General features: G+C 40.1%; 1 protein-coding gene across 1 annotated transcript; it reads right to left on the bottom strand.

Moving 5' to 3' along the window:
* Window positions 1-3,932: 3,932 nt before the first annotated feature.
* On the bottom strand, window positions 3,933-16,156 carry LOC134646692 (NXPE family member 3-like). Its single transcript, XM_063500551.1, has 6 exons — window positions 16,130-16,156; window positions 15,115-15,588; window positions 12,952-13,247; window positions 9,931-10,001; window positions 4,562-4,771; window positions 3,933-4,486 (listed from the first exon to the last, which is right to left on the bottom strand). Exons 1-6 carry the CDS (start codon window positions 16,154-16,156, stop codon window positions 3,933-3,935), a joined length of 1,632 nt encoding a protein of 543 aa, XP_063356621.1.
* Window positions 16,157-23,546: the final 7,390 nt, after the last annotated feature.

Raw genomic sequence — 23,546 nt, 5'->3', positions numbered from 1 at the left:
GTATCAATGCACTTATTGTAAGATATTACAGAAAATATTTTCACACCAATTTTCTTGAACATAACTGCAGATAAAACTTAAATGTTAAAAAATGTTTAAAACAGATTCCAATATATTTTTCTACCTAAACATCTTATACTCCCCATCTTGACATTGGTATTGAACAAGTCACTGTGTTTGCTTCATGCTAATAACAGAAGATACTTTAATTAGAAACTTTAATTACCAATACAGCGTTCAACTCCAGACCAAACACCGTCCACACATGTGGCTTCACCCCACCAGCCTTTGCTGAGAGGTTTGTAACCATCCTCACACGTGAAGTAAAGTTTGTCACCGTGTGGCCAAACTTTAAGTCTGCGGTCAAAGCTCATTGTTGGACATCCTGTTATAGCTATCAGAAAGACAGATATTACATTTAGATATTATCAAAGAGAAGTCAGAATACATTCTTGTGTTATTAGTATGTGAAATTCATAGATAACATTCTTCAACTATCTTTGGACTAGGCTTAAATATCCTTAATACTACTGAATAGACTGTGTAATGTCTGTTATTAGGTGACTAGCAGGGAATCCTGCTGACTTTGGCAATCCTCCATTTCGTGTGGTTTTTGATTGTCTTTATATGAGATGTTTGAATGAAATTTGGATCATGTTCATCTATTTCATTCATGACTGTCACTACTATTAGACTTCAGACTGTAGCTTTAGATTCTTACCAAAACAGCAAAAACCTCAGCCACAAGTGAGACTGAACTTTCAACGACTGCCGTCTTAATGGATGGGTTTACCCGGGTCTACGCCTCCAACAAACTAGTGAACTCAGTAGGCATTAACAAACATACTTCTCTTTTGTATTTACCACCCCAATATCAAAAATGTTGAGATGCAGTACAAAAGATAAATGAAAACATACTGAAATTATTTGCAAATGTCATAAACTGAAAAAATGTACCATTTTAGGAAAAAAATAAGGTCATTTTATATTTGATGATAGCGACAGATCTGAAAGAAGTTGGAAAGAGCCATCCTTTCTACTGTGCAGCAAACAAAACATGAGCTGTTTATTTCAACTGATAGACAGTCCATACGGCAAAACACAAATCCAATGATAATAATAAAATTACAGTGCTCAGGGCTCTAGACTAACTTTTTGCCACGGTTGCACCATGTGCCTAACTTAGGCGCACCGGCACAAAAGTTAGGAGCACTCACATTTTTCAACTGCATCGCTTAACACCGCAGTTTTACACGTGCACTTTTTTAGGGGGTAAATTGCAGTCCATACAGACAATATTCATTTGTAAATGATTAACTAACAATCTTGTGCTTAAAGTGCTTTGGCACTCTTTGGCAATATTGTAGAAAATGTTAAACTTAATCATCATCTTGGCCTCCTGACGACCTGTTTGCTGCTGCTGGAAGGCAGTGGGGAGAGGAGACACTTGGGCAGTGCATTTATTGCAGCATATATTGTGTTTTCTGGATACACTGTACTTTTTCAGCGTTCAAAGACTGATGGCACCGTGTCAGAGCACTGCCTATGAATTTCAGATGGATCAGGCCTTAACTTAACAAAAAAGTTACCAATAGTTCTTTTCATCTTTTCTTATTACCCACAGCTACATCCACTTCTGTCGGGCCTAGGCTACTCACTAGGGCTGGGTATCATCACTGATTTCTATAATCCATTTGATTCCGGTTCTCAAAGTCCTGATTCGATTCAATTTTGACTCAGACAGTCAGAAATATTATAATTCTGATCATTTATCAGTACTGATACATGTGAGACTTCATCAGAATTGTGAACATCACAGCAAATGCCTTTGTGTGAAAGTAACTGAGAATAAAACACCTCTGCAATATTCTGCAATTTTACATAATTTTAAAAAGTTTAAATTTCTTCAGTATTGAACAGCAGAAATTAGGCTTTCTTGTCCGAGGTAATTTAAGTAAAAAAAAAAAAGAAAAGAAAAGAAAAAAACAGTGGCTGACAGCGCTGTAAACAACGGTAGACTGGTGGGTAATAAGCCAATGAATAATGAAGAAAACAGATTTGAGACGGGAAACTGTTCTTGAAGTACAGAGAGAGAGAGAGAGCTGTGCATGAAGTGTGATTTTTATCGTGGTGGAGGCAAAACAGCAAAATTCAGAGGGAATTCATGACGACATTTATCAAATGTGAAGCGTAGTTTGCTGCTTCTTTTGCTGCTGGCTCGGTGAATTTTGGTTGGAGAGAGACAAAACCTGCAGCTCAGAATCTAGCGCAAAAAGACGTAAACACAGAACAGACCCGACGCATCAGAATCGGTGAGCTCCGACAGCGTGTCCGTGTTCGGGCCGTCGGGTGAGAAAGCCGAGAAAGACAAAGCTGATTCTGATGCGTCGGGTCCGCTCTGTGTTTACGTCTTTGTGTGGAATCCGTGTACCTGCTCTCATTTGCTGTTTGGTGGTTGTTGAAATAGTTTTGTGAGCTTTAATCTGAGAATCTGGCGTTTCTGGCAAAACACAGTTATATTTAAAAGTCGATTCAGGATTTAATGAATCGATATCGCTTTATTCAAGCTACTCACCTCTCTCTTCCACCTGCACTTTCAACTGGACCACGGCCAATCAGAGCGGTCCCGCCCCTGACTATCTCTGATTGGTTTAGTCCACGATAGGGGCATTATGTGTGTCTGTTGTTGACCACACGGACAGTTGCAGAGATTGGACAAATTGCGTGTTTATTGCTTGCTTGTTTGTTCTGTGAGTCATTTGGTACCAGACCGCGAGAGTTGAGGCTCGGGTATGAAATATATGGTTTTCAAAGTTTTTTTTTTCGTTTTTATCGTTAACTCTGTTTCCCTGGTTCTTTTCCCGTGTGTTATGAATAAATGTTCTTTTTTTTTTGGTAACAGTACTGGTTTTATTTTGTTATTCATCCACGACACCTTGAAGGCCAGCCCGTGAACATATTGTCGGACATAAACCAGTCCGTGGCGCAAAAATGGTTGGTGACCTCTGCTTTATAGTGCCTCATGAAAACTACAAAGTAAATGTAGTCCCAACTATATTATTTACATTGTTTCTTCAGTGTTCACTCTTTGTATTTCTTGATTGTTATACATGTAAATGTATCCATGCATTCTGTAAAGTTCTTGTTGCTGCATCTGCCTGTTTCAATGTATTTGTTAATTGAATATGTGTAATTTCAGCTGTGTCTTCTTCCCCATGTCATGGTCACAGTGTTTTCTGTTCTCTTTTGTGTTTTTATTTCTTCAAAACTCTGGTGGTGGACAGTGGCATCTGACCATGGGCGGAACATGGGCTTCAATGCTCCTCCTTGCACCTGTCCTCCATTTTGCGTATTGGTTTGGCAGAATTGGAAAGCAGATTGAGTATTAGCTCTCCAACAGATCACTGTCACCTCTCCAGTGAACCAGAGGTGAACCTCCATGGCTTTGCAGGTTCCTGTAGATGTAGTGTGACTTAGTTGCACAAAACAGTTCACACAAGAGAAAAAAGCCTGTAACAACTAAAAGTTGACTGGTCTGTACTTTTATACCATCTAACCTTAGATTATGAATATATTTCTCAATCTTGATCATTATTCTTCTCCCAAACTAAATTGTAACAACGGCTGCAAAATAAAAGATGTACTGAAAAACCTTTTTTGGAGCCAAAGCAGCAGTGAGCACTTTATTTCTCAGAAATAAGCAGCTGGACATGTGACATTAAATATCATATCGTGTAACTGTAACCAATCAGTATTTTGTAGATTACTTCATTATGGAATTTGCTTATGCTTGGTGAATTTTATGTACCAACCCCACTCTCGATAGTTGTACCCCATCATGCTTTGGTTCTTTTTCCCACCCCAAATTCCTGTTAAAAAGATTTTTAAAATGCAGTCCATCTCATACGTGGCTGGTCTGTTAAAAAATAAATCTAGCCACCCTTTTGAGGGCATATATAGGACAAGAGAACATTAATCATGTTCTTGATAATGGGAGGTTGTGGGTGGAGGCTGTGTGGCAGGTTGTAGGCCACAACCATCTCCCAGGCATCCACCAGATGGACATTCAATCCTTTGAACATGGCCCTGAGCACCTTGTCCCTCTGCAGTGAGTACCAGTCACTATTAGTAAGTGTCTCATAGAGGTTCAAAGCTTTGGGATTTGCAGTCCTAATGACAACCACTGTTTCTGGAGCCCTGGACAACAGGCGCACCACTGCCCTGCGGATGCTCTGCAGCCGTCGGATGTAGACTTCAATGGGGAAAGTGCTGAAGTGTGACCAAATGCCAATAACTACAACGGTGTTGCTGCCTCCAATCACATTGTCTAGCTCATTGGCAATATAATGGAGCTCGCTGATAGGGACATTCATAAACCGGATAGGAGGACCATGGCAACGGTACGTCAGGAAGATGTTATTTGGGTAGTCCAGGGCAATAAAAGGTCCAATTTGCTTAGGGCTATGTAGGTTAAACTCCTTGAGACCTGAAAGTATTACAGAAGGAATAAGTAAAGTACAGAAAATCAAATTGGTGCAAGAAAGGTTTTGCATGTATCTACCTGATAGTGCTCCATTAAAGTATTCAAACCACTGCCTGATGGTGGAGTCTCCGTACATTTTAATCACCTTTCCTCTCAGACACTGAGTAATGGCTGAGGAAGTGTTAAACTGCCAAACTGTGGTGCCACCTAAAGCTCGCCACACACCCTGGTAGTAATAGCCAGAGGGACCAGATTCCAGACTCACCTCTGGCTGCCTTGAGATCTGACCTGAAAGGTAAAAAAAAAAAGAAAAAAAAGAAAAATCAACATACTGTATATACACACACCAAACACACACCACTCCATCCCTTTACACCAATCCATCCCACACATTGAATTGCACTTGTTTAGTGATGTAAGGCTTGGATGCAGCTTCTCAACCATGGAAGTCAGTCACTTCAACTTTTGTTATAATACCATTAACAGCTCACTGTGGAATATTTTGTAGTAAGGAAATTTCACAATTTGATATGTTGCACAGGTGGCATCCTATTATAATAAAACAATGGAATTCACTGTTCACTCTATTGTGTCCACCATCTGGGAGGGAAGTGACAAGACGACACAGACCTAGAATAATTCTTGCCAAACTTAAATCCTTCAAACAAAAAGAACTGGTGAACACGGTACCTCCATGGGTAAGATAAATTTAAAAATTATGTACCACAAAATTTGTCCTCAATAATGCATAAGTAATTGGTAAAAACTGAAGATTTGACTTCTCTCTCAGGCGCAAAGAGGAAGCGAGATCTTTCAGAAGATTTGATACACAAAGATACTCAAATGCATGCTATATGGTCTTGTGTGTCTATTTAGATATTCTGGCAGAGCACATATGAAAACCTATCTGCATGGTTAACTTACTGTATCCTAGCCTCTTTGAAGCTGTTCATCTTAGGTGAGGTAAGTGAATTAGGTATGGAAATATACCTCATTCCCCAAGTCTCTTTGAATGATACTCATGGCCACTGATCAGTGGTCTTTGGACAATGGTTGTTGATCAATGGTCATGAGAATTTGCATAATTATGATGAAGGAACTGACGTCCCAAAACATTGTTCCTTCAGTGGATCTAGTATCATTATGCAAATGTTCTGTTATAAGATTGGGGAATCCTTTTTTTTTTTTTTAACCTGTCCCGTTTGGTTCTTTTGCCATTAGAATTATTGTCTAAAGGCGAAGAAAGATGCCCAACGGATTTACTTTACCAAATGGACCATCCCAGCCTTGCCGTAATGGTCCATTTGATTCACCTTTTATTGTTTATTTTATTTTCACTTGCTGAATACGGGACAGACTTGACTGGTGGAAAGAAAGGGGAGAAAGAAAGAGGGAAAGAAAAAAACTGAGAAGAGGGACGGGGAAAAAGGGCAAAAAACAAAAAACAACAGAATAAGCAGACAAAAAATACATATATCGATCACCTGGATCACCTGTTGAGAAAGAAAAAAGAAAGCAAGCAGAAGAAAACGAGAGTAATAGAATAAACAACATCACAATGATATATGGGAATATGACAGTAAATACTAAATATTAAACATTATTGTGCAGCACGTGAGATCGACAGTGCACAGTGTGCTTTGAGGTAGGAGCCAAAAAGGGTGTAGTTTGTGTGTGTGATCACCTGTGTGTACACCTGTGAGCATGAGCGCGCTTGTTTTTTTTAAAAGGTTCCTTCGTGTAATGATCTGCTAGAGGGTGTGGGGGGCCACTGCCCCGTCCTCCAGGGCATGAAGCAGGTATGGAGGAGATCAAAACTCCAGACATCCAGAGGCCCCCAGAACACAAGAGACCAAGGAAGACCAACAGAGGGGCAGCCGCGCCACTGTCCCAGAAAGAGCTGAGGAGAGTCCCAGATGAGGGGTCACTCAGCAGCCGCGGAGCAGAAGCCAGGGGGGGTTGCAGTAACGTGCCCGTGAGCTCCGCCGGCAGCCAGCTGTGCCTGAGTGACCGAGCCCCGGGCTGAGAGGCCGAGGGCACCCCATCCCCGAAGTGGCCCGAGCGAGCCCCAGGCTCCAGGCCCCGATAAGCAGCCGCCAAGGAGTGAGCTGGTGTGTACCTGGGCGCCCACCCCCGGACACAAAGAACCACCAACGCACCGATGTCTGAGGGCGTCTGCCACCGGCAGGGGAAGTGGTGGGGGGAGATAGGCCTCCAAACCTTGGAGGACCTGAGATGTCCCCAGAGAGGTAGCGTCTGATACCCAACCTGACATATAGACACAGACATACAGGCACACACAGATACAAACATCCATTCCCACCCTCATGCTCTCATAAGCAATTACTCCACACTCAACCAACGTGGAGACAGACATAAAGAGACGCTGTACACACAATCACACTTCCCAAGCGTACTCTAAGAACCGGGTCTAGGTACCCTTGCCCCTGGAGGGGGAAACTGCACCCAGACCCAGGTGGTGTTACCCTTTTCCTTGCGGTGGGGACAAGCAGATCGCCCCGACTCCGCAGCAGCAGGGAGGCCCCACATTCTAGACCCCAGTCGGACGGCCAACTCCTCCTCCTAGCCCCCCCCGCTCCAGCAGGCCGCAGAGAACGGGGGGGGGGGGGGGGGGGGGGGGATTGGGGAATCCTGCAGTCAGCTGAGACTGAAGAAGTCACTTGGATGAGTGACGAAACGTTTCTCCCACTGAAAACACTACGTCCAGATGAACAGAATATACTTTTGGGGATTTACTTACCTGGATGATTGAGCATGCATCAAGACAATACTCTCAGGAATCTATATACACAATGGAGCATTATTAAATGAGGATATTGATTTTCCCCATAGACTTTTGTGCAAATGATTCATCTTTCTTGTGCACTTATAGGACTTGCTGTCCCCTAGAAAGAATGCAGGTTTCAGGTATTTCCCCAATTCATCATACTTTTAAGATTAGGCTTAAAACATTCCTTTTTGATAAAGTTTACAGTTAGGCTGGAACAAGTGACCCTGAACCTTCCTTTAATTATGCTGGAATAGGCCTAGGCTGCTGCGGGTGTCCCATTATGGACTAATCATTTCATCTTTACTCACCTCTGTTAACTTTTACACCACTCTGCATTTAATCATTAGTTATTAGTAATCTGTGGCTCTCCAGTGTGCCTTTTGCTGCCCCTCCCTAACCCTAATTCTGGTTTCTAACTTTTAAAAGAAAGCGTTTCCTTCCTACTGTGTGCTTGCTCATACAGTAGCTTGCAAAAGTATTCGCCCCCCTTGAACTTTTCCACATTTTGTCACATTACAGCCACAAATATGAATCAATTTTATTGGAATTCCACATGAAAGACCAATACAAAGTGGTGTACACGTGAGAAGTGGAACAAAAATCATACATGATTCCAAACATTTTTTACAAATAAATAACTGCAAAGTGGGGTGTGCGTAATTATTCAGCCCCCTGAGTCAATACTTTGTTGAACCACCTTTTGCTGCAATTACAGCTGCCAGTCTTGTAGGGTATGTCTCTACCAGCTTTGCACATCTAGAGACTGAAATCCTTGCCCATTCTTCTTTGCAAAACAGCTCCAGCTCAGTCAGATTAGATGGACAGCGTTTGTGAACAGCAGTTTTCAGATCTTGCCACAGATTCTCGTTTGGATTTAGATCTGGACTTTGACTGGGCCATTCTAACACATGGATATGTTTTGTTTGAAACCATTCCATTGTTACCCTGGCTTTATGTTTAGGGTCGTTGTCCTGCTGGAAGGTGAACCTCCGCCCCAGTCTCAAGTCTTTTGCAGACTCCAAGAGGTTTTCTTCCAAGATTGCCCTGCATTTGGCTCCATCCATCTTCCCATCAACTCTGACCAGCTTCCCTGTCCCTGCTGAAGAGAAGCACCCCCAGAGCATGATGCTGCCACCACCATATTTGACAGCGGGGATGGTGTGTTCAGAGTGATGTGCAGTGTTAGTTTTCCGCCACACATAGCGTTTTGCATTTTGGTCAAAAAGTTCCATTTTGGTCTCATCTGACCAGAGCACCTTCTTCCACATGTTTGCTGTGTCCCCCACATGGCTTGTGGCGAACTGCAAACGGGACTTCTTATGGTTTTCTGTTAACAATGGCTTTCTTCTTGCCACTCTTCCAGAAAGGCCAACTTTGTGCAGTGCATGACTAATAGTTGTCCTATGGACAGATTCCCCCACCTGAGCTGTAGATCTCTGCAGCTCATCCAGAGTCACCATGGGCCTCTTGGCTGCATTTCTGATCAGCGCTCTCCTTGTTCGGCCTGTGAGTTTAGGTGGACGGCCTTGTCTTGGTAGGTTTACAGTTGTGCCATACTCCTTCCATTTCTGAATGATCGCTTGAACAGTGCTCCGTGGGATGTTCAAGGCTTGGGAAATCTTTTTGTAGCCTAAGCCTGCTTTAAAATTCTCAATAACTTTATCCCTGACCTGTCTGGTGTGTTCTTTGGACTTCATGGTGTTGTTGCTCCCAATATTCTCTTAGACAACCTCTGAGGCCGTCATAGGGCAGTTGTGGAGCTGTTTTGCAAAGAAGAATGGGCAAGGATTTCAGTCTCTAGATGTGCAAAGCTGGTAGAGACATACCCTAAAAGACTGGCAGCTGTAATTGCAGCAAAAGGTGGTTCTACAAAGTATTGACTCAGGGGGCTGAATAATTACGCACACCCCACTTTTCAGTTATTTATTTGTAAAAAATGTTTGGAATCATGTATGATTTTCGTTCCACTTCTCACGTGTACACCACTTTGTATTGGTCTTTCACGTGGAATTCCAATAAAATTGATTCATGTTTATGGCTGTAATGTGACAAAATGTGGAAAAGACGAATACTTTTGTAAGCCACTGTATAGGGGGTTGTCCCATTGTTTGGGTTTTCTCTATTATTGTAGGGTCTTAGCCTTAGAATATAAAGTGCCTTTGGCACTGCATAAATAAAATTGAATAGAACTGAATTTTTCCGAACCAGAAGCTAAATCCATCTGTTACATGTGTCTGCATGAGGAACATAAAACAACAGAAACAACAGTAATTATAAGCAAACTAAAAACCGGAGAACAAATCTAAGGAGACCTGAGAATGCAAATTTGACTACAATGAGTACCAAAACCTGGAATAATGAAACTCACACTGCGAATGCAAACATGAACAAGAATACAAAGACTAAACACAGAAAATGCTGAGTCAGAGACCCAGGACCAAGACACATGGATAGCCACAAAATGCAAAGCTAAAGAAAACCCCCCAAATCTGTGTCTGAAAGCCAGGAACCATGAAAAATGGCCACATCTATCTACACTATCTAAACAAGATAGAAATGATTTACAAATGTTTGTATATCATTAACAGCCAACAGAAAATTCACTTTCAATTTATTTATTGAGTAATTTATAATGCTGGTAAAAATTGGACTTTACCTTTCTTTTGCTGCAATACAGTGATGTTAGCAAGTCCTGAAGCTTGGATGGAGACTTTTAAGTTGACACCACTGAGATAAAGCACAAATGATATATATATATTTTAATAATAATGATAAATTTCAGTCTCCTTTACTGGTAAGTTTACTGGTAGTAAAATGTATTTTCAAACACTTTGGCATAGGAACTCTGAAGCAACATTATAGCTTAATGGAATCACAAAAGGCATATTAGGCATACTAAGTTGGAATCCAAGCATGGTGCAAAGTTAGCATACAATGTAGTTATAATTATTGAAACAATTTTTCCATGAATATTGTTTTGAATTGTAAGACTATGCACTGTAATTCACATTCTAGATCCGTTTGTATTGTGAAGAACTGTCTGATCAGTCTTACAGCATTTTACTAAATCTGAGGAGAGGGTATAGCCCTGTCCACTGTCCACTAAGTTGGAGAGTGCATTCATTCTTTTTAAGAATGTACCAGACTGGCTACTCCCAATTCACCTTACTTGCATAGACATCTCTTTAGGTCTCATATCTAAAGCTGCACAGAAATCTACTAATTCAAAAATTAGAATTAACTTTAGATATTAAATCTTTTTCATTTGCAGTGAAATATTAAGGGAACACGTCTGACCTTGGTATGGACCTGCTTGTTGATCATTTGTCCGATTAATTTTGAGCCTCTGAAAATTGGGGACTATAAATAAAAGTTCTGCGTCTTTTGCTTTCTCTCTCTTTGCTCTTAAGTGGAGAGGAGGGTTTTATGTGTCTTCACCAACAGACAGAGCTACCCTTTCCGGTGTGCACACACCTGCAGTATATTGTCTTGTCAAGACTTGGCATTTAAGGACTAACTGTACCAGTGAGTCTCTAGTTGATTGTTGTCTCCATCTTGACAGTATTTTTCTCTGTATTTTTTTTCTTGTCTGCTTCCTAGTTCCCAGCCTAGATGCTGCTTGCTTCCTGGAAAATTTACCAATATTTCATTAAGGACTCTGAAGGTCACAGCCTGCCATATTCATCTTCTACTCCTGGAATCTGTCACCCTTCATGGGTGTAAGTCATTTACACACCTCCTTGCCCAATCTAACAAGTTAGTTCTCAGAGTTGAATGTCGCCACACCTTTGCAAATGTCCAATCCCTGCAGACTGTTCCTGAACTCACTTGTCTCACTTGTTGTGCCAGTTCTTGCTTGATTGTTCACCTTCCTGTTGTTACTTCTATTGATTCTTTAAACAGCTCTTGTAAACTTTTTATTGGTGATACTTGGGTCCAGTAACTGCAAAATCATGACAAAAATTATTTTGAATGACCCTACTGCAAACTTTTTGTAGTACTCCTTAATTATAGCTAAAGGTTTGTATTTCAATTTAATATTGAATATTTGATTTAATATCAACTGTGATGGTATATGCAGGAAAAGCTATTAAAATAGTTTTTTTTTCCAATAAATTATGGCCCTAATCATGGTTGTAAGGATAAGCTGCATATTATGATTGTCAGAGTGCGGGGTTTGTGCCTAGTGTTTTGAGTTTATTTTGTATTTTTTGATGTCTTATGTTGTACTGGAAATATGTTAAGTTCTTGTGTTGTTATTATTAGTTAGGATTTAGTTGTGTTTTAGTCTAGTTTATGTTTCATCTATGTCTCCTTGTTTATGAGGTTTTTTCTGTTTGTCATGTGTTATGTCCTCGTCTATGCAGGTTCCCCTTGTGTCTCTCTCCTCTGTGTCCCCCTCATTCTCTCGCTCCCTCTCTCTGGCTCTTGTGTTAAGCTTGAGTGTCCCAGTTCATGTCTCTCCATGTTTCCTTTTTTATTAAGTCTTGTTTCCATGTTCAGTGTGTTTAGTTTTGCTTCCGCAGTGGTGTCATGTTTGTTTGTGTCAGCTGTGTTTCCCCAGGTGTTTCCACTTCCCTCATTACCCTCCTGTGTATTTAAGTCCTCTGTCTCCCTCTGTTCAGTGTCAGGTCCTCTTTTTTTTATTGCTTCATGTCATGTCATGTCATGTCATGTCATGTCAGGTCAGGTCAGGTCAGGTCAGGTCTTAGGTTTTTTCATATTTCTGTTCAGGTTCATGTTTTCTCTGCCTCAAGTCTTGTTTTTTTATGCTCCTGCTCAGATTCGTGTTCATGTTCTCATTTCATAGTTTTCATAGTTAGTCTTAGCTGTTCCCAGTTTAGTTTCTAGTTTAGTTTTGCCCCAGTTCCCCTTGCCTTTGTTTTGTGGCTTTATTTCCTTTTTAGCCAAATAAACGGCACGTGTTTTGTTATATGTTAGTCTTCTGCTTTTGGGTTCTTTTGGGTCCACTCTGGAAACACACCGGCTATCCTGGCTGTGACAATGATGAGGTCGTGGTGATTTTGTTTTTAAGTCTTTAGCTTAAACAATGCTTTGATATGCTAATTTCATCATATGATTGTTTAAATTTGTCTTCCATGATGTTACAATTTTAATGCATTTAAACTTTTAATTAAAAACAAATAAAAAATGAAAATAGTTAGTAGTATTTTTGTAGTGTCTAAATTTGAGAAGAAAGACCTCTTTTTTTTTATGACAAATTTCATCGTTAAAATTTTATTGAATTACAGCTTCAGTTCACTTGGATAACTCATCAGAGTTTTTTATTAAAAAGAGTAGGGAACAGTTTTAATCAAAGAGCGCCCTGGCTAAACACCAGTGACTATCAAAATCTATTTAATGTGGTCGCTTAAGAAATTTATTGGCTGACTGACAGATGGTGAACACAATGAATGAGCAGCTAAAGAGGCCAATATTTCTCTTTTGGGTTAACATTTGCTGGGTGGCCACTACCAAGAGTATCAGTGAAGAATTGCTTATTGTCTATTACTCTGTAAAGTAGCTTAAAAATATTGACGGATTTTTATTTTAGAAGAATCCAGGTACACAGATATTACTATTATTATTATACTATTATTACTATATTGCAGATATTACTACTGTTTATAACTCCCTCAACCTCTCACTACAGACATACAAAATAGATAATGCATACCTTTGAAACAGCTTGTTCTCCATGACGGTGATGTTTTGTGTAAATCCCCCCTTGGAGTGACTGATCCTGGCATCACAACTGAGCTTCTTTGGCTTGTAGCAGAACCACTGCTGACCTGTATGCAGCTCAGTGTAGTTGCACACAGGCTGCCGGGATGGACGCAAACATACATTACAGGTTGTAGTTTCACTGACCCTCCCTGAGCGGAACTGGCTTTCGAAAAAAACTCTATCCGGCTGTTCTCTGGTGAGTCTGCCCAGCACTGTGACTGCCTCACTGGGGTGAACCAGTATTACCTGGTAGGAAAGAGATTCAGTTTGTCAGTTCAGATAAATTTTTATCAAGGTGGACATACAATTTTTCTGGTTCATTTGAGGTAGTAGCAGTAAAGACCAACAAAGTCTACTTTGAGATTTTGAGGATGAAATGTTGGAGTGAATCATATATAGTAGATGAACATTCAGTAAAAATGATAATAGTGGGTTTGACTTGTCACCTGCCGACCAAGACAATAGCATAGCCAGACAGAAACGGGGCTGAACCAAATGGCAACGTACAGCAAAGTGGAAGTCCTGGTCTGACCAGTTTAACTTCTATCCTTCTATGCTCCTCTTGTTTTCTGTTTTTGCTTTGCAGTTTGGATCAGTGTTAATTCTTTGTACAGATATTTCAAGTCTTTGTTGACTGCAGTTTGAATCAAGGCCTGAGACTTAGCCTTGACAGATTTGATACTTCATTAGATCTGTCGGGTCTTTCTTGATTTTTTCCTATTTCTTAATTACATGACTTTCAGATACCATTCATCTGCTAGAGATAGGGTTTTTGTTTCACTCCAGTGTCATCAAAATTATAAGGACATACTGCATGTTGAGGCATGCAAAACTTTACAGCTAACAGTTCTCAAGGTGCAAAAATACAAATACAATACTAATACAAAAAAGTTCCTAAAAATATAGGCATTAGGTATATTTACTGCATCTGCAAGAGACCAGGTGGAAGAGACACAACCCTAGGAGCACTGTAGGTAGCTTCAAACTCTCACACCAAAATGTAGAATTACTGAATTACTAAATAGGATTAGTTTTGTGAAGGTGGGGCTGGGCGACAAAGCAATAAAAATAATTATTGCAAAATAACTTTTTGACATGAATAGGTGACATGAGTAATATAAAGTCAACCAAACTAATTTCATCTATGCTTTGACAAACACAATGCCAATGAGAATACTGCCACATCAAACCAGTCATGTAGCAGAAATAGACTAACAGCTATGTAATGTTAGGTGACGCATGCAGTGTGAGCAGCCAGCAGCAGCATATGTGCTAATGCTTGTGCTACAACAGCTGTGCATGCCAACACGTGAGCACATTAGAAGCGAAAGTGAGATAAAAGATGAAATGGCAACAGAAAATTTTGAGGAAAACTCAAGTGACAGCATTACAGATGATGACAGCCCAACAGATATAGCCCAAGGATGAAGAAAACGACATTGTTGAAAAGAGGAGTAGCATGGTCACAAAAGGCCGAGATGGCAAGAAAGCAAAGAGGTGGACCCAAAAGCAGACTCAAACAAAATATTTCATATGAAAGCAAGGTTTTATTTAATCATTTCTTAGGAGACACCCAGCCCTATGTGGAGATGAAGAGTTTGTCCAGTAGGATTAGGAGTTTAAAGTTTTAAATCAAACGGGTGATGTTGAATGTTGCCCAACAAGTTGGATGTCAGAAGAGAAAGGAATTTCTGGGGTAAACTGGATGAAATAGTAGACGAGAGTAGACGAGAGAGGGATTTAATGCAAATAATTTATGAAGTGCCATTACAGGTAGACAACTTTAACAAAATCTTGAGTTGAGGAGGTGATTTGTGATAGGAGGATGCAAGGAATAGGGTGAGAAGGAAGAAGATGATTTGCTGTGCCAATCCCTAAAGGAAGCAGCTCGAAGACGAAAAAGGGGAGACAAAGAAAAAACGCGTGTTCTAGTCTAATGTGTTTTTCAGCACAGCATTACTCAGAGACAGAAGAATGCATCATTTTATACTATGTAGATGAAGAAATGTATACCTTCATTTGTTTAATTTTGAAAAAAAGATGGGAATTTGAAAAAAAATCACAAATCTACCACAGTTACAATCGCATTTAACGTGATGAAATTTAGTATTACCTCAACCTCTGCACTTCCTTCCCAGAGTAAAGAGAATACGGCAGAGTAGGAGCCATTGAGATGATCCACTACTTTCCCTGCTACACCTGCACCAAGAGTTGGGTTGTGTAGGCGAGCGACTATGACGTCTCCCCCACAGTTCTTTGGACGACCCTGGAAATCATACATTTTAATAATAACCTCCATCTTATCCCCTATTTGCCACTGTCCTCCTCCCATCCTTCCGAGAATGGTGAAGGTGCTGTGGGCTGGGTCACTGGACTTTCTCAGGGAAAGAGATTGTAAAGGTGGAGTGTCAGGCCAAGCAATGGACTGTAGCAAGAGGTCTTCTTCAAAGGCTTCCTTAGGGGAGAGTGGTTTTAGCTTGCAGAAGTTGTACCACATGCCAGCAGGTGGAGTAACATTGGAAATGGTGGGTGGATGGATGATTTTGGTGTTGTTCACTTTATTGTGAAACTTGAAACTTGTGGGAGTCTGGCAGTGAACAAAAATGCATCAGATAAACGTTGTTGACAATGTATAATGAAAAATTCATCCTGAGAGGGGACTAATGTTGGCACTGATGTTTTGACAGTAGTAGTACTACTGTGCATCCCACATAATGAACAGTTTATTGAAAATCCTGCAAAAAAAATCAGCTAAAACTAAAAACTTCTCAACCTCTGAAATACAAACTCTGCACTGTAATTTTTGTCTTTGTCTTTTGCTAACAGGAAGCATAGTTTGAGCTCTTCATAGTTTTATTTACTTTACTTTTTTTGTTTACAATTTATTCAAGCACACAATGAAAGGAAACTTATGTCTGAAAGATGAAAGAGTATGTAGTGGGGTTGCTGTCTTTTTCTTATTGTTTTTCTATCTTCTCACTCCTTTAAAAATAGCAACTTTCTCACTGCACTGACCTGGGAACGTAGACACAGCTGAATAACACACATACACTCATCTTAATTTGCATATGTATGTGTCCCATTCCCATGTCTTGTCTTATATAAATACATAAAAAACAAATCCTTACCTCCAGAATGTCCGTGACATATACCATTAAGATTAGGACAAACACAGCCAGCACAAGTAAGATGCAGCCACAAGTTTTTAGCCGGATTGGGACAAAAAAGTTTTGAACCCTCATGATAAGCAAACAGCCCTTGTCTAATTGTAGCACAGGACTGTCCACAGTTTCACTGAATTTCAGGTAAAAGAAAACATGGGTGTGGTTGTAAGGTCTAAACTGACTACGTGTACTGTCTTTCTCTCTTCACACTGTGCAGTAGAGCAACCGGTGTTCCAGATTAACTGGCATCGCTAATTAACTGGTGATGGTCAAACAGATTTGTGATAGACTTGCATTTAAGGAGCCGCTACAGAGAAACCAGCAAATAAACACTAAATATTTCATCTGCGACATCTGTGAGGTTACCTTCAACACACTCCGTCAATCTTATTGCTCTTGAACACAAATTATTTTAAAATGTCACAAGTTTACCTGGTGATCTCCTCATACACGAGACGCCTCATACACGAGGTGACCGCGAAAACAGCAAACAAATAAATGTCACCATGTTGATGGTGTTCACAAGACCGCAATAGCAAACAATCTGGAGAATCTTGTCTGTTCCTCCCACATTTTATCACTTCAATTTCTGCGTTTTCGCCTCACAACTAAAGCATGCAGTTTACTATGTGTGTACTCAAATGGAGTCGAGTCAAGTTACAGTTACACAGTGATTAGTAATTAAGAGAGCCAGTGTGATTGAGTAGAGCTTGGAGAGTGAGTGGATTTAAGAAAGTGAGTGACTCAGGTGTGCTAGTTGGTTTGTCATGTGTTTTTGAATTTTGAGTTAAGTTAGAATTTTTTTGTTTTAACACTAAGTTAAGAATAGTCATAAACTAATTTTCAAAACTTGCATATGATCTTCAGTTTGTAGCAGATCTACTGTCGTATCACATAGCAGCTGGAGCAGTCTGAAATGGAGTTCAGTCACTAATACCACCTGTGGCCAAGTGCCATAGCCTGGTTCTGTCATCACATTGGTGATGGTCAAGTGGCTGCACTTACACCTGGTTTATCCAGATCTACCTACAAACATGTTGGTTGGTTGGGTGAAGAATTTCTGTGGGTGTTCAGTTACATGAACAAACCAGACAGACTAGACTAGAGATCACGTTGATTACTGGTACAATTGATCTCCAGACGTCAATGCATACCTCATGGTGTGGTCATGCTAAAATTAACAGCATCCCTAGCGTGGTAAATGGACACCATGTCCATGCATTTCACTTTATTGTCTAACACAAAATGAACAGAGTACATGCTACTCTCACAGTGTGTTTTAGGGCTGGGCATACACTGTGCGATTTTTTCAGTCGCGTTATTAAGTCCTGCTCAAACTGTACAACTTAATCGCAGGGTTAGAGGTTCGTAGGTACATAGTCTCACACTATATGGCCCGATGCTCTGATGCGACTTGAGTGCTCACACTGTGTGTCCATAATAACATGAAGTGGTAACATGAAGTGTTACAAAAGCTTGTAACACAAAATCTGTCTCCCTCTTTCTCCCTCTCTGTCTTTCACTCACTCACTCACTCACTCACTCACACACACACACACACACACACACACACACACACACACACACACACACACACACACACACCACCAGCACCAAGTTTGATAAATTGCTAATAAAAAAACCTGGAAGACCAGGCAGCTGCAATCGAGCAGCAATTAGGGGCCGGGTGTGGTCGGCAGCGCCGGTGCAGGGTAGGCGTACGCACCTGCATGTTGTTGTTGGTGGTGCAGTCAAGTGTGCACAGCAACTGTGAGAAAAGTGTAAATAGTGTGTGCAATAAAGCGATGCTTAAAAGCATGTTTATGTCGTCGGGTCTAGTGATGTGTCGGTCGTGAATGAAACGGCTCTTAGAGCCAACTCTTTTTTTTCGCTTCACTCCGCATGCGAGCCTTGTGCTTGCGCTGGGAAGAGGGGGAGGGGCGGTATTTACACTCGCAGTAGCACAGGAACAGAGCCAGAGGGAAAAAGAGAGAAAGAGAGCCAGGGACAACAACGTCACATTAGAAAGGTATAGTAATCGATAAAGGATTCAGAAAGTTTATTCATGCAGGCCCATATGACAGAGAATGCGCATCTTCTTTTTGTTTTCATATTTTAATTTATATTTAATTGTGTTGTGGTTTGCAGTGTTTTGTGTTGTTTCACTTTAAATTTGTTTAAAAGGAAAAAGCTGAAAATTTAAATAGTTAAAAGTTGAAATGTGAATACTTGGTTTTTGTATTATATGATTTATTTATTACATTTTATGTGGAGTGAATAAATAAAAGTATATTTACGGTGGCCCCTAGAGACGAAGCACGTACAAACTCCAAAACACGTACAAAACACAACAGAAGTGCTCCAGGATGCTAGGCGCAGTGTTGAGCTTTTGTTACCTAGTGGCTACACAAGCCAGGAAGTACCAACGACCGGATATGGTGTGTGGTAGGAACAGGTAAATGAACATTTTTTTTAAAATTATTTGAATATATGTGAGTGCTTGTGTATAGATACACAAACAATACACATATGCTTTCAATTGTGTAATTTAAGTCATCTAGGTAGCTCTGTTTTGGAAGTTCAGTTAACGCTAGAAATGTGTTTTGGAGTTTGTATGTGCTTTGTCTCTAGGGGCCACCATATATATTTATATATAAACATATATACAGTGGCTTGCAAAAGTATTCAGCCCCCTTGAACTTTCCCACATTTTGTCACATTACAGCCACAAACATGAATCAATTTTATTGGAATTCCACGTGAAAGACCAACACAAAGTGTTGTACACGTGAGAAGTGGAACAAAAATCATACATGATTCCAAACATTTTTTGCAAATAAATTACTGCAAAGTGTTATTGAGCTACTGTCTGTGTTAGTGAAAACAACTTTTCAACGTCACACTTAACCAACTTGACAGATTTAATAAACTTCTCAAACTGGTTCCAGCGTCCCTCCACTGGCTGTTTGTTTATTTAGAACAGATTTAAAAACTTTCTGTGTAGCAAAAGGGAAATGTAACTCACGGCGGCATCTCATGTCTCCAATCCAATCACCATCGACACATGTTTTGAACGGCCCACCCTCCATGTTGCAGTCTGTGTCACACACATATTCAACCTTTTTATTGTGTCTGTATGTGTATCTAGTCGCTGGTTTGGCCCGTCCATGTGAAATTGGTGGTGGAGTCCTAATCCTTGGCAGCTAAAAAATGTGGGCAATAAAAGAGGAAAAAACAACATTAGATAGTATTTTGTCACAATAATCACATTTTCACTCTGATCTGCTGTCATGCATCATTTTTCATTTCAAGTGAAATATTTGTCATACACCCTGTGCATCACTCTACTTTACCTTAACACTGTGGCCATCTGTGACAAAGAATTAGCTAGAAACAATGTTCACACAAACTAATTAGCAGAAGAGCAGATCAGGCAGAGGACATTTTATTGATAATCTGAAATGTGTTTTTGCCTCAAAGCTAAGGGTTGAAATCCTGTTAATTGTTAATTTTGGGTTTAAAGTGGGTGTAACTTACACTCATTCACACGACACCCCAAGAAATACCAAAAACAGCAATAGCAATCTTTTTCCATCCTTTGTACTGATAAACAGTAAGATCACAAGAGGACAAGTGTTGTACCTTCACATGTGGGAAGAGGATTGCTCCAGTGTCCATTTTCCAAACATTCAAGCGTTGCATTCCCTTTGACGATGTACGTACTGTCTTCACAAGCAAATGTTACATGTTGTCCTTTTCTTATTTGATCGTCTATTACATTTGTGGTGATTGTTAGACCTGATGGTGCTTTAAGGACTCTACATTTCTCTGTTTTGAAAAAGAAAATCTGTTTTACTGAGGTTTACATTATAAATATGAAACCAAATCAGATTCAAAGTAATAAGACATTTTCTCACTACATTTTCAAACTAAGCAAACTTTTTCTTTAAATATTTATTATTGATAGGCATTCAGTTTCTCGTTGCTGTAATGGAGATGTAATTAATGTCGAGTCTTTTAATGCTCAGTCAGAAAAGAATGTCAATTCTTTTAAAAGTGATTCCAGCGAAGCAGAATTGTCTAAATCTCCAAAAGTAGATTCTGTTCATCTGGACGTAGCGTTTTGTGGGAGAAACGTTTCGTCACTCATCCAAGTGACTTCTTCAGTCTCAGCTGACTGCAGTCTTCCCCAATCTTATAAACAGTACATTTGCATAACGACTGAAACCAGCCCACTGAAAGAACAATGGGCTGTGAGGTCAGTTCCTTAATCATAATTATGCAAATTCTCATGACCATTGATCAACAACCACTGACCAAAACCCACTGATCAAAGACCACTGATCAATGGCCATGAGTACCATTCACAGAGAGCTGGGGAATGGCTGCAATCACAGCATTGTAAGATGGTGACAGATGTACCCTTAGGCCCCCTCCTCGATTCAGAGATGGTCTTTCCCTTTTCACGTAAATAGCCTCCTTGACTCCACGCTCAAACCAGCGTTCCTCCCTAATAATTGTCTAAACCTACTAACAGTCCTACATGGTGGTGTTTGTATTAAAACTACATTTGTTTAATTTCTCCTTACCATCACATTGTATTGTTTTAGCCCACTTGCCATGTTGGCACGTTGCAGTGCCAGTAACTCCTGTTTTATTCTTACACTGATATTCGATGATCTCTCCAGTCATGTATTTCTCTTTCTCTGCTGTGAAGTCTATCGTCTGTGACTCATCCATAAGCTTTTCACAGTACACTGAAAATACATAATAGTATTGTCAATATTATATACATGAAACCTTAAGGGCAGATGAGCAAACTGAGGTACATGTGCAGAATGACAAAAACAAAACAGTATATTTAAGGACAGTTAAAGATTGTGCCTTTGGTACAATGTTGGGTCATATTATTTCCATTGATTTGTCTCTTAAAGGAGGACTAAAGTCTTTCTCTACCTTTGACCAAGGGTAGAGAAAGAAAGATGAATAAAGATGAAATATGTCAGCAGGCAGAATGACAGCCAGCAGTGTTTTTAACTTTTAAGACTCCAGTTTTAAAGCTTATTCACAACAATATTTTATTTTTATGTACGTACGTATACACTGAATGTTGAGCTTCTCCCATTTCCCAGCTGTGCATTTAATCGTAGCGTTCCCCTCTATTGTGTACTTATCACGACACTGATAAGTTACTTCAAACCCAGAGGGGTATTGCTTCTGATAAGGAGTTGTAATAACAGCATTTTCAACTTTGGGTGGAGGGCTGCAGGTCTGATTAGCTGCAAGACATGAACATGTCAAACATGTAAACTATTAATTTACACACTGTAATCTCTTTATCAATATGTGTGAAAATAATGCTTAAGTTGACTCACGTTCACAGATTGCATCAAGCGATCCGTTTAAAACCCATCGTCCGTCACAACAAGTTATTTCCTCAATCTTAGCAGAGTATAGTGGATTGCAAGTAATCTGTATCATTTCTTGGGATTTTCCTTGTCCTTGTAGTTCAATACTCCCTAGTGTCGCTTCCCCATTAGGAATCACAGGAACTTCTCCATACTTTTGTTCCTCTAAGGTGGATATGATTACAAACAATCAGGCAAAAAATTACAGATGGATGAATTCAATTTCTCCATTTAAGAACGTGATCAGAATAAGCAGTGGAAGAAACTCTGTATCAATGCACTTATTGTAAGATATTACTCTTTTGTATTTACCACCCCAATATCAAAAATGTTGAGATGCATTACAAAAGGTAAATGAAAACATGCTGAAATTATTTGCAAATGTCATAAACTGACAAAATTGTACCATTTTAGGAAAAAAAAAAGGTCATTTTGTATTCGATGACAGCGACACATCTGAAAGAAGTTGGAAAGAGCCATCCTTTCTACTGTGCAGCACACAAGACAAGAGCTGTTTATTCCAACTGATAAACAGTCCATACGGCAAAACACAAATCCAATAATAGAATTTTTGATATTAGCGGTTCTATTTCTTACACGAGGATGTGTAACAGAAAAGAATACCTCATCTCTCATCATTCTTATTTTTGTTGTGTATGGTAAAGAGCAATATAGACTATCCAGTCACTTAAACACTGCAATCCAAAGTGTCATTAAAGAAATATTATATAAATAAATATATAAAGGGGCGTGATTGGGAGGAACGGCCTCCCTGATCTGAACCAGAATGGTGTTTTGTTATTGGACTTCTGTGCAAACCACAGTTTGGCCATAATGAACACCATGTTCGAACAGAAGAGTGTCCATAAATGCACGTGGCACCAGGATGCTCTAGGCCGCCGGACAATGATCGATTTTGTAATCGTATCACCAGACCTGCGGCCACATGTTCTGGACACTCGGGTAAAGAGAGGGGCTGAGCTGTCAACCACCACCTGGTGGTGAGTTAGATCAGGTGGTGGGGGAGGATGCTGGACAGACCTGATGCGCCTAAATGTATAGTGAGGGTGTGCTGTGAACGCATAGCAGAGGCCCCAGTCTGCGAGATCTTCAAAGCATACCTCCGGCAGAACTTCAACAGCATTCCAAGGGAGACAGGGGACATTGAGTCCGAATGGACCATGTTCAGCACCTCCATTGCTGAAACTGCTGCACTGAGCTGCAGCCGCAAGGTAGTCAGTCGAATAAGATACAAATATCTTATTCGAATGGTTACTGTCATGTAGATGAGTGAAAGTTAGAAAGACAGAGACTGGTGTGTGAGCTTCATTCACTCATATCAGCAAGGCGAGAATGACAAGATATAGCAATAGCCAAACTGGCCAGCAGGTACCACTTTGGAGATGCATTTCAGATTGTTTTAAATCATAGGAAAAAAGATGAATGAAGCAAAATGAAAAGAAAAACACAAGGAACACAAACTCTCAAAATAAAACAGGAAGTGAGATACCACAGAAGACACATGAATGAACTAAATACAAGGAAGATGAGACAAAGGATTGAAGACTAAAGGAGGAATTAAACCAAATAGAACTGGGAATTATGAATAGAAGTAAACAAACCAAGTTTTAAACAGATACTTTAAATAAACAAAACTTCAAAATCCAATAATTCAATACACTGGGTAAATTGATTTCATGTGTTCTGTGTTCTATTGTGACTAAAATATGAGATTTTTAAATCATTGACTCGTCTTTGTATTGACATTTCCAACATTCCAGTGTTCCAACTTTCCATATTTCACTTGACTGAGATTATATGTAACGGGGCGATCATGGCTCAGTAGTTGGGAGTTTGCCTTGTAATCGGAAGGTTGCCGGTTCGATCTCCGGCGTGGACAGTCTCGGTTGTTGTGTCCTTGGGCAAGACACTTCACCCATTGCCTACTGGTGGTGGTCAGAGGGCCCAGTGAC

The sequence above is a fragment of the Pelmatolapia mariae genome, linkage group LG17 (genome assembly GCF_036321145.2).
Source record: "Pelmatolapia mariae isolate MD_Pm_ZW linkage group LG17, Pm_UMD_F_2, whole genome shotgun sequence".
NCBI classification, from domain to species: Eukaryota; Metazoa; Chordata; class Actinopteri; order Cichliformes; family Cichlidae; genus Pelmatolapia; species Pelmatolapia mariae.
The sequence above is the reverse complement of the archived record's forward strand: the minus strand, read 5'-3'. Positions and strand labels throughout refer to the sequence as shown.